Raw genomic sequence first — 11,985 nt, 5'->3', positions numbered from 1 at the left:
CTCTCTCTCTCTCTCTCTCGTCTCACTCTCTCTCTCTCTGTCTCTCTCTCTCAGCTCATCTTTCGCTCTCTCCCTCCTCCTCTCTCACTCTCCCTCTCTCTCACTCTCTCTCTCTCTCCTCTCCTCTCTCTCTCTCTTCTCCCTCTCTCTCTCTCTCTCTCTCTCTCTCTCTCTCTCTCTCTCTGTCTATCTCTCTCTCTCTCTCTCTCTCCTCTCTCTCTCTCTCTCTCTCTCTCTCTCCCTCTCTCTCTGTCTCTCTGTCTCTCTCTCTCACTCTCCCTCTCCCTCTCTCTTTCTCTCTCTCTCAGTCTCTTTCGCTCTCTCCCTCCCTCCCTCCCTCCTCTCCCTCCCTCCCTCCCTCTCTCTCTCTCCCTCTCTCTCTCTCTCTCTCTCTCTCTCTCTCTCTCTCTCTCTCTCTCTCTCCTCTCTCTCTCTCTCTCTCTCTCTCTCTCTCAGTCTCTCTTTCGCTCTCTCCTCCCTCCCTCCCTCCCTCTCTCTCTCTCTCTCTCTCTCTCGCTCTCTCAGCTCTCTCGCTCTCATCGCTCTCTCTCCTCTCTCTCCTCTCTCTCTCTCATCTCTCTCTCTCTCTCTCTCTCTCTCTCTCTCTGGGAAGGACCAGTTATTTTCATTAAAGAGGTTTGGTGTAGAGTGAGAAAAAGAGCAGACCAAGTACAGAGCCCAGGTGAAGTTTACTAAGTAATGAGGGGTTTAAATGTTGTGAAAATACACATTAACATGAGTCCAACAGATTAATAGAAAAGATTATGTGTAAACAAAAAAACACTGATTTACACAACACTGATGACTGAGTCTGTCAAACGATAGTCTATGAAGTTATCTATGAGATCTGATGTTTAATCTGTAACACCATGTTGTTCATTCCTTTGTGTTTTTATGAGGTTTTCACTTCATGTTTTCCACTTTAGTTTTTAAAGCGGGTTTTGTTAGTTTAGTTTTAATCTAGTGAAAATGCTTTGTTCTGATTTAGTTTCTATCAGTTTAAGTTTTTAATTGTAATGTATTGGTGGTCAGGGACGATAATCTTGGTGAATGAGACCCAGTGTGTTTTAATGTTTGCTCTATACTTATATTATGTTATAATTGCCTGATCAAATGTTTTATCTAAATCAATCTTTCTATAACCTACTGATCAGCTGATGTGAATTACTGATCAAATCAAATGTCTTTCATTTTTATTATTCTTTATGTGTTACTGTACTTCTGTGCTGTTTACTTTTTCTCTAATAAAATATTTAAACAATCAATCAATCAATCTCTTCTTGCATAAACCATGAGAATAAAGGTCATAATAATAACTTGTATCAATAATGTTATAGTTTGTAAAATCATAAACACATTTAAAATCATATGTGTAGAATAAGATTGTTGGTCTGTAGGAATGCACTAAGAGCACTTGGACCCTTACAGGTCTGTAACTCTGAGAGTGTACAAATGGAACCAAATGGACCCTTACAGGTCTGTAACTCTGAGAGTGTACAAAGGGAACCAAATGGACCCTTACAGGTCTGTAACTCTGAGAGTGTACAAAGGGAACCAAATGGACCCTTACAGGTCTGTAACTCTGAGAGTGTACAAATGGAACCAAATGGACCCTTACAGGTCTGTAACTCTGAGAGTGTACAAAGGGAACCAAATGGACCCTTACAGGTCTGTAACTCTGAGAGTGTACAAAGGGAACCAAATGGACCCTTACAGGTCTGTAACTCTGAGAGTGTACACATGGAACCAAATGGACCCGTAAGGGTCCATTTGGTTCCATGTGTACACTCTCAGAGTTATGGCGGTCCATGGTCTAAAGCAGGGGTCTTAAAGTGGGGTCCAGGGTCCGCCTATTCGGGGTCCTTGAGTGGATTCCAGGGGGGTACCTATAGCAAAGATCAGTTCAACCACTTTAGCCCTACTGTATATTGTGCGGGCGGCTGTGGCTCAGGAGGTAGAGCAGGTCGTCCAATGAGCCGTGGGTCGGCGGTTCGAATCCCGGCTCCTCCTGACCACATGTCGAAGTGTCCCTGGGCAAGACACTGAACCCTACATTGCCTCCAATGATTCGGTCGGCGCTAGCTTGCCACCATTGGTGTGTGAATGTGGGAAAAGTGGGGACGCTGGCGTCGACTGTTCGCCGCTCCACCTCCCAATGTCCCCCCCCCCTGTATGAATGAATGAACCATTGTAAAGCGCTTTGAGTAAGTTTGAGTACTTAGAAAAGTACTTATCAAAATGCAATTCATTCATTATATTGGGACATTTTTAACACCACAAATCGTGTACGTGTCACAGTCACAGACTTTGTTATTGATTGTAGTTTCTAGGTCTTGTATTTCTATGTGTTTTGGTCTAGTATTCTTGGTTCTATGTTTCTGTTTGCCCCAGCTGTAATCATCCCTCATGTGTCTATCATGTCTTTGTTCCCCAAATTTACTTGAGTAATGGCATAAAATGTACTTAAAGTACCAAAAGTAGAAAGTAGGCCTACTCATCCTGCAGAATGTCCCTTTTCAAGTTTAAAAAAATGGATAAAGATCTTTGAAAATGTCTCTGAAAATAGCAGATCTACAAGCTCACGACGCGTTGTGATCTTGTAGATCTGCTATTCTCAAATAGCCGAAATGTATATAGGGCTGAAGTGGTTAATGTATGTTTAGTGATACAAATATAAATCTACAAAGTAACTAGTAACTAAAGTTGTCTGTACTTAAGTACAGTACTTGAGTAAATGTACTTAGTTACTCTACACCACTGTCTGAGAGTGTACAAATGGAACCAAATGCACATGAATTAATTTAGGGGTCCTTGACTTGGAAATGTTTGATAAACCTCTGTGTTAACACAGGGTGTTTGTTAACTGTTACGTATGCAGGCTTTAGTTAAGAGCTGTTAAAACATGTCTGATGTGTTAGCTGTGTCACAGCTGGCGTGTTCAGAGAGTTTCTACCCACATTATCATGATTCATTAACACTGTGCTGAGGTATTTGTACTTTACTCGAGTATTTCCAATTTGTAATACTTTTACTTCTACTCCACTACATCTCAGAGAAAAATATTATACTTTTACTCCACTACAACTATTTGAAAACTTTAGTTACTTTGTAGATTTGGAGGATTATTACAAAACACACATTAACCACTTCAGCCCTGTATACATTTAGACCATTTGAAAATAGCTGATCTACAAGCTCACAATGCGTCGCATCGTGACGCATTGTGAGATCTGCTATTTTCATTGTAGATCTGCTATTTTCAAATGATTTTATTATACATTTGAAAACTTGAAATGGGACATTCTGCATAATGAGTACTTTTACCTGTGGTACTTTAAGTACATTTTGATGCCAATACTTTTGTACTTTGACTCAAGTGCATGTTTGAATTCTGAACTTTCACTTGTAACAGAGTATTTCTATATTGCAGTATTGATACTTTCACTTAAGTAAAACATGTGAGTACTATTTCCACCACTGCTAATAGGCTATACTGTCTCTTAAACATGTTAGAACATTTTTGAATTATTTAGATTATTATTTATTTGAGCACAAATCTTCTCTTCTGTGGGTGATCCCTGGAAATTAGTAGATCTACAAGCTCACACAGCTAGCTTGCTTGTATCTCTGCTATTTTTGGAAAATATTTTGAAAAACAAATATCGCAAATGTCTGGAACATTTTGAATGATTTAGATTTTTTTTTTAACACAAATCTTCTCTTCTGGGCGAGACCGGAGACCCCTGGTACATTTTTCAGAAGGTAATCATCAAAAGTATCAATACTGCAATAAAGACATACTCTGTTACAAGTAAAAGTCCGGAATTCAAAATGTACTTGAGTAAAAGTACAAAAGTATTGGCATCAAAAGGTACTTAAAGTACCAAAAGTAAAAGTACTCATCATGCAGAATGTCCCATTTCACAAGTTTTCTAATGTATAAAATCTATACAAATCTTTGGAAAATAGCAGATCTACAAGCTCACAACGTGTCGCATCGCGACACGTTGTGAGCTTGTAGATCAAACAGCCAAAATTGAAATAGGGCTGAAGTGGTTAATGTATATTTTGTAATAATAATCCAAATCTACAACGTAACTAACGTTTTTTAAATATTTGTAGTAAAAACTACAATATTTGCCTCTGAGATGTAGTGGAGTAGAAATAAAAGTATTGAATAAAAAAAATAAAAACTGAAACACTCCAGTAAAGTAAAAGTACCTCAATTCTTTTTACTTAAGTACAGTACTTGAGTACCTGTACTTAGTTACTTTACACCCCTGCATTAGGGAGGTGCTGTGTTGTGTGGTTAGACTCATAGTTGCAGAAGGAGTGGTCAGGTGTTGTGTTATGTTGGGAGGGGTTGCCAAGTTGCTGTTACGTAAGCAGGTACAATTAAAGAGTGTTTGCTCAGACTAGTTTTGAAAGGTTCAGGGCAGGCTGTCAGATGTCCTCACTATCAGCACAGAGTTCATTATGAACACATAGACGGCTTATACAAGCAGCTGGAAAAAAAGACCTTATTCTAATTTAATCTCATTCAATTCATGTCTTAATAAATAACTCTATAGGACTATACTGGAATGACATCTAAGCCTTCCTGAGGAGGCTTCAATACAACTTTAAAACATAAAGGAACTGTACAAGAAACCAGACAGCCATGACTGACTATGATCTATACTGCAAGGTAACCTGACCTTTTTATTTTGATGATTTAGGATTTGATATTATTGTTTTACCTGTGATCCCAGATTACTGATTCACTGATTCACTGTTTCACTGATTCACTGATTCACTGATTCACTGCACCGTCTGTCTGCATTCTGTGTGTATGTGTTTACCTTGTTTCAGTGGTGGAAAAAGTACTCAAATGTTTTTACTTAGGTAAGAGTATCAATACTGCAATACTCTGTTGCAAGTAAAAAGTCTGGAATTCAAAATGTGCTCGAGTAAAAGTATACAAAAGTATTGGCATCAAAATGCACTTAAAGTACGAAAAAAGTAAAAGTACTCATCATTGTGCAGAATGTCCTCTTTCAAGTTTTCAAATGTATACGAATCATTTGAAAATTGCAGATCTACAAGCTCACAATGCGTCGCGACTCGCGACGCATTGTGAGCTTGTAGATCTGCTATTTTCAAATGGCCGAAATGTATTTATAGAGCTGAAGTGGCTACTGTATGTTTTGTAATAATAATCTAAATCTACAAAGTAACTAGTAACTAAAGTTTTCAAATAATTGTAGTGGAGTAAAAGTATAATATTTGCGTCTGAGATGTAGTGGAGTAGAAGTAAAAGTATTGCAAATTTGGAAATAGTCTAGTAAAGTAAAAAAAAGTACTTAAGTACAGTACTTGAATAAATGTACTTAGTTACTTTAAACCACTGATTAAGAAATGTAAAGTTTGACTTGTTCTACAAGCTCATTGGACGCCTTGTGAGCTTTTGTAGATCTGCTATTTAAAAGTACTTTTCGCCCGTGTGGGCGTGGTTTCGAGGTTGAACGAGAAACAGAAGCCGTTTGGATTCAGGGAGAAAGGGGGCGGGGCGTCCCCTCCCTCTTTCCGCGGTGTTTCGCCCGGGTGGGCGTGGTTTCGAGGTGAAGAGAGGGTCAGTGTGGGCGGAGGTAACAGGTCGAAACACCAAAGAAACAAAGAGGGCGGGATCCACCCACACGGAGCAGGAAGTACCTGTCTCTCTCTCAGAGAGAGAGGGAGTGGAACGGGATCTGTGGAGCCAGTGGATCTCTGTATGGATCTGTAGATCTACTCTGTTTAAGGACTGAATTCATGCACAATTTTTAGGTTCCGCGCGTCGTATGTAAATGAGGGAGCCAAATACACACATGATGTGTGTAATGGTCAGAACACACACTTGTTGATGTGTGTGTGTGTGTGTGTGTGTGTGTGTGTGTGTGTGTTAGTGTAACTCGACGTGTTGTTGCACCTGCTGCCTGGTTTAGGAAACAATAACATTTTTTTTTGTTTTGTTTACATTATAATAATAATAATAATAAGGCTTAGTGTTTCTATGGGAGACATGTGGACCAGGAGGAGAGGAACATGATAACTTTATCTTTATGAAGAATATAGTTTTTATTTATCATTGATTTATTTACTTTATAGTTTTGTAACTTATTATTATTATTGGATCATCTTCATCATCTTCATCATCATGTCAGTGAATGACTTGTTCACCAAGGTAAGAATTAAGTCACTTTATTTTATATCTTGTTTTATTTTATTTCTCTTTCAGTGGTGTAAAGTAACTAAGTATCTTTACTCAAGTACTGTACTTAAGTACAATTTTCAGGTCTTTTTTTTTTTTACTTTACTTGAGTATTTCCAAGGTGAGAATTAAGTGACTTTTATTTTATATCTTGTTTTATTTTCATGTCTCTTGTGATCAAAACTATTTTTATTCTGACTGAACTGATTACAAGAGAGAGAGTCTCCTAAATGTAACCAAATGGACCCTCAGGGTCCTAAATGTAACCAAATGGACCCTCAGGGTCCTAAATGTAACCAAATGGACCCTCAGAGTCCTAAATGTAACCAAATGGACCCTCAGGGTCCTAAATGTAACCAAATGGACCCTTCTGGTTACATTCAGGACTCTTTGAGTTACAAATGGATACATTAACCTACTGGTGATTTATTTACTGACTAGCAGAGATAGCTGTGTGTGTGTGTGTGTGTGTGTGTGTGTGTGTGTGTGTGTGTGTGTGTGTGTGTGTGTGTGTGTGTGTGTGTGTGTGTGTGTGTGTGTGTGTGTGTGTGTGTGTGTGTGTGTGTGTGACAACTTTGAGAAAATAAATAGATTACATCAGGGGTCTTCAACGTTCTTCAGGCCAACTTAAGGACCCCTTAGCTGAGAGAGAGATGAAGCAGGGACCCCTTAGATGAGAGACAGATGAAGTAGGGACCCCCATTACATATTGTATAACATTGTGTTGTAGATTAAACATTTTCTTGTGTTTACACATGTGTGTTAGATTTATGTTCATGTGTATTTTCAGACATTTTAAACACTTAAATCAGGGGTCTTCAACAGGGGGTCCAGGACCCCTAGGGGGCCCTCAGAGTTACTACAGGGGGTCTGCCAAATATTTGTGTGATAGGATTTTTTTCCCCCACTTAACTTGAACCCTAGCATCCCTTTTCTGAGGAGAACTTTAGCCAAAAATAGCAGATCTACAACGCCCGCTGTGAGCTTGTAGATCTGCTATTTTTGGCAAAGAGGTTATAGGTGTAGAGGGGAAAAAGAGCAGACCAAGTAAACAAAAAAAGTAATCATATTTATAAAATTATTTATTATTATTAATCATATTTGAATTGAGGACCCCCCAAAATAATCATATTTGAATTGACGACCCCCCAAAATAATCATATTTGAATTGAGGACCCCCCAAAATAATCATATTTGAATTGACGACCCCCCAAAATAATCATATTTGAATTGACGACCCCCCAAAATAATCATATTTGAATTGACGACCCCCCAAAATAATCATATTTGAATTGACGACCCCCCAAAATAATCATATTTGAATTGACGACCCCCCAAAATAATCATATTTGAATTGACGACCCCCCAAAATAATCATATTTGAACAAAAGAATCATATTTGAACAAAATAATCATCATATTTGAACAAAAGAATCATATTTGAACAAAAGAATCATATTTGAACAAAAGAATCATATTTGAACAAAAGAATCATATTTGAACAAAATAATCATATTTGAACTGGGGACCCCCCTCCCTGACAAGCACTTGGAATTGTAGGAGTTGAGGCGTTGTGAGCTTGTAGATCAGCTATTTTCACAATATTTCCCTCTCTCTTAGGTAATATTTGACAATTTGGCCAATGAATGTTTGACCATTTTTTATAGTACAGTACAGTTTGTTGATTACTTTTCATGCAGTAATGGTCTTATTTTATTTTATGTTGTATTTTTCCATTTTAGAGGTTTTAAAAAGGTCTTAAAAGTCATTAAATAGTAACTTTATAAATGTGCAGATACTCTGTATACACTTATACTGTATGTCAGTTAGTTTGTTGAGTGAGAAAACTATGCAAACAAACATTAAGATCATCATCTGGGACCCCCTCCCTTCAAAATCATGTGGGGACCCCCTGGGGGTCCAGAGGGTCCTGACTCACAGTTTGACAACTGCTCTATATCAGTGATTCCCAGATGATTTTTTTTGGGGGTCCCCAGTTCAAATATGATTATTTTGGGGGTCCTCAGTTCAAATATGATTATTTTGGGGGTCCCCAGTTCAAATATGATTATTTTGGGGGTCCCCAGTTCAAATATGATTATTTTGGGGGTCCTCAGTTCAAATATGATTATTTAGGGGGTCCCCAGTTTAAATATGATTATTTAGGGGGTCCCCAGTTCAAATATGATTATTTTGGGGGTCCTCAGTTCAAATATGATTATTTTGGGGGCCACGGCCTGAAAAGGTTGAGAACCACTGCTCTATATGAAGATAAGGAGGTTGAAAATTGGTCACACACACACACACACACACACACACACACACACACACACACACACACACACACACACACACACACACACACACACACACACACACACACACACACACACTCCAGAATCCTAATAATCCAAAAGACAAATCCTTCAGTTCCATCTGCTCTGCCAAGCAGCTGTTGCCAAGTCTGCTTATTACAAGCGACTTTGGGCTTGTTTTTATCTTCTGTAAGAGTAAGAAGTTGCTTGTAAACAAACAGTGTTCATTTTGACCGCATTTTCTGATGTAGTTTCAGTCATAAAAGTCTACATTTGAAATACACAATAATTGTGTATTTCAAATGTTTAAAAAAATATTGCAAATATTTCACTTTGATTATTTTTTCCAAGATTTTTTTGAAAATAGCAGATCTACAGTAAATAATTATAATAAAAAATATCCTCTTTCTGGCATCTACCACTTGAATTAAGGTGAACCTGATTGATTGACATGAAGGAGGGCCTATCGGCTCCGTTCAGGGCTTCTATAGCAATGTGTTTCGCACAAACGTCAGTAGCATTTATTACACATACAGCACAGAGTGCCGCGCTATGAGCTTGTAGATCTGATATTAATTTTTTTAATCGTGAAGATTTGTGCAAATCTATGAATACGTATATTTTAAAGCGAACATTTTTTACTCAAATCTCTGCTTCTGGGGCGGGGGGGGTGTCCCTGGAACAACATGTTTTACAAATGTTTGCTTTAAATAAAAAAATACATATTAACAGGGTCCCCACGGTCATGAAGTTCCTGGAAATATTTTGAACAAAAGTGTAATTTAAAACATCCTTGCATCCTTCATTACTTTTAAATTCATAAATGGGGCAAATGCAAGGCAATATTATTAAAAAAAAATAAGTCATACGGATGCCATAATGAGTCTTGTATTCCAGTGAGCTATGCCCTAATTTTGCACGCAATTTTGAATGGAATTGTACCATTCTATATTCTATGCTTTATTTTTGCTACACTGCCTATCTTTGGGCATTGTACATAGGAGTAAGAGACACATTATTGCGCTGAATGATTGTTATATAGGCCTGGAAATTGGGCTAAATATTCTGGAAAAGTTATGGAAAAGTTTTGGAAATTCATTGCTAAATGAATGTGTGGGGACCCTGTATTAAGATTTACAAAAAAGATAGATCTACAAGCTGCCGTGCTAATATATGAGCTTGTAAATCTGCTATTTTTTAATAGCCAAATAAATCTCAAAATGACACAGATGCGTTCTCGGTTATGAATGCTACAGTATGACACACACACACACACACACACACACACACACACACACACACACACACACACACACACACACACACACACACACACACACACACACACACACACACACACACACACACACACAGTGTGACTGAGGTGTGTTTACATTACAGTGAATATTCTATGAACACATTAAACTACAGTATAAAGTCCTATCATGATCCTACAGGCTTACAGAGTGTTTTACAATATGTGTGGTTGTATATCTGGGTCATCCAGGTTCCCCTTTCACTGTGTGTGTGTGTGTGTGTGTGTGTGTGTGTGTGTGTGTGTGTGTGTGTGTGTGTGTGTGTGTGTGTGTGTGTGTGTGTGTGTGTGTGTGTGTGTGTGTGTGTGTGTGTGTGTGTGTGTGTGTGTGTGTGTGTGTGTGTGTGTGTGTGTGTGTGTGTGTGTGTGTGTGTCAGACACACCCAGTTTGTACCTGAGGCTGTTCCTCATAGTGCTGACACAGCACAGGCAGCAGTGTTGCCACGTCGGCTTATTATAAGCCACTTTGGGCTCATTCTTTCTGTGAATATTGGTGGTTGTTTGGTCTTGTTTCTAAAGTGTAGTTGCCTTGGTTCTGATTCTATCTAGTGCCCCCCCCCCCCCCTACACACACACAAGATTTGTGTCGTTATATTATGTTTTATGTATTTTATGTAGATCGGTCATTTTCAAATAGTCTTACACCGGTGGCTTCTTTTAGGCTTGTTTTTGTAGACCTGGACGCTTGCTTCTCTCGCAGAATCTGGCAACGCTGAGTGCAGGTCAGCCAGGCAGGCTGAGTGAGAGAGAGAGAGAGACACTTAAAGAGAGAGAGACATTCAACATCTTTCTCAGGGACTCCGGGGACCATCAGTGGTCCGGGGACCACCGGTGGTCCTTGAAGGGGGTTCCAGGTGGTCCCCAGCTAAATGATGGAGAGTTGGTAACCAAATGGACCCTTATTAGATCTTTAACTCTTGAGAGCGTAAAAATGAAACCAAATCATTTTACATTTTACATTTTACATTTAAATTATTGTTAAACATGCATTACTTAATTCAATAATTGTTATTTGATCAGGTTTGCCTGTTTATCTCTCCTATTGGTACCAACATCAACACAGCATGGACGGAATTGTGGACAAAAGTATTGAACGATAACAAAATATAAATATATCTTATAAGTCTTGGGTCTGACAGTCTAAATCAGCGGTGATGTAACTCTGATGATGATGAGGGTCACTATATATTTATATATATAGGGTCACTATATATATATATATATATATATTAACACATTACATATACTGTCAGAGGGCAGACTCCGTATTTTAACTTTTTTCGTACATTAATGCCGTACTTCGCCATTCTATGTCACATAAAAAGTAGCAAAAACAGCCGATCTACAAGCTCAAAACTTGTTTTGAGCTTGTAGATCGGCTGTTTTTGCTACTTTTTATATTGGAATCCTGAAAAGTAACATTTTTATTTAATTTCAAATGCATTTAGTTATAATACTTTAGTTAAACTTTACGAACTTAAATACAAATACATTGGACATAAAAAAGACAATAGAATGTTAATACTAGTCATTAAGCTACTAATATAGACTGAAGTCATTAAAGCGGGTCATGTTTGCATGTTATGAATCATAACAGCTGAAATCAATAATATAATCACTATTCTGATATTAACCTGTGGGCCGCATTAAGTGAAGGTGGGGGCCGCATGTGGCCCCCGGGCCACCAGTTGCCCATGTATGGTCTAGATGGAGATGGGTCATGGGTCACTACAGGAGACTCTGCCGGTCATCACAGTATTGTCTTAGGAATGTGACGAAAACAAGAACAGTGTTGAATCGGAGGCTGCATGGGGTGTGTTGCAATTGGTAGAAAACTAGAAAAAAAAGTGCTCCTCTGAGCACAGGTCTCCGCCAGATCAGGTAGGTCATTGGTTCTCAAAATGGGGTCCGGGAACCCCCAGGGGTACTCGAGGGGGTTCCGGGGGGTCCCCAGCTAAATGATGGATAGGAACCAAATGGACCCTTATGGGTCTGTAACTCTGAGAGCGTACAAATGGAACCTTATGGGTCTGTAACTCTGAGAGTGTACACATGGAACCAAATGGACCCTTACAGGTCTGTAACTCTGAGAGTGTACACATGGAACCAAATGGACCCTTACAGGT

The 11,985-nt window shown here is 38.7% G+C and overlaps 1 protein-coding gene across 1 annotated transcript in view; it reads left to right on the top strand.

Moving 5' to 3' along the window:
- Positions 1–5,723: 5,723 nt before the first annotated feature.
- myo5b (myosin VB) overlaps positions 5,724–11,985 on the top strand; it is a gene marked incomplete at its 3' end in the record, with an annotated part of 94,509 nt that continues 88,247 nt past the window's right edge. The window contains exon 1 of the mRNA XM_080420416.1: positions 5,724–6,202. Coding sequence (XP_080276542.1) covers positions 6,176–6,202 — 27 coding nt within the window. The 5' untranslated portion in view covers positions 5,724–6,175. The remainder of the gene's footprint in view (positions 6,203–11,985) is intronic.

The sequence above is a fragment of the Gymnoscopelus braueri genome (genome assembly GCF_963280865.1).
Source record: "Gymnoscopelus braueri genome assembly, chromosome: 22".
Classification (NCBI taxonomy): domain Eukaryota; kingdom Metazoa; phylum Chordata; class Actinopteri; order Myctophiformes; family Myctophidae; genus Gymnoscopelus; species Gymnoscopelus braueri.
The sequence above is the reverse complement of the archived record's forward strand: the minus strand, read 5'-3'. Positions and strand labels throughout refer to the sequence as shown.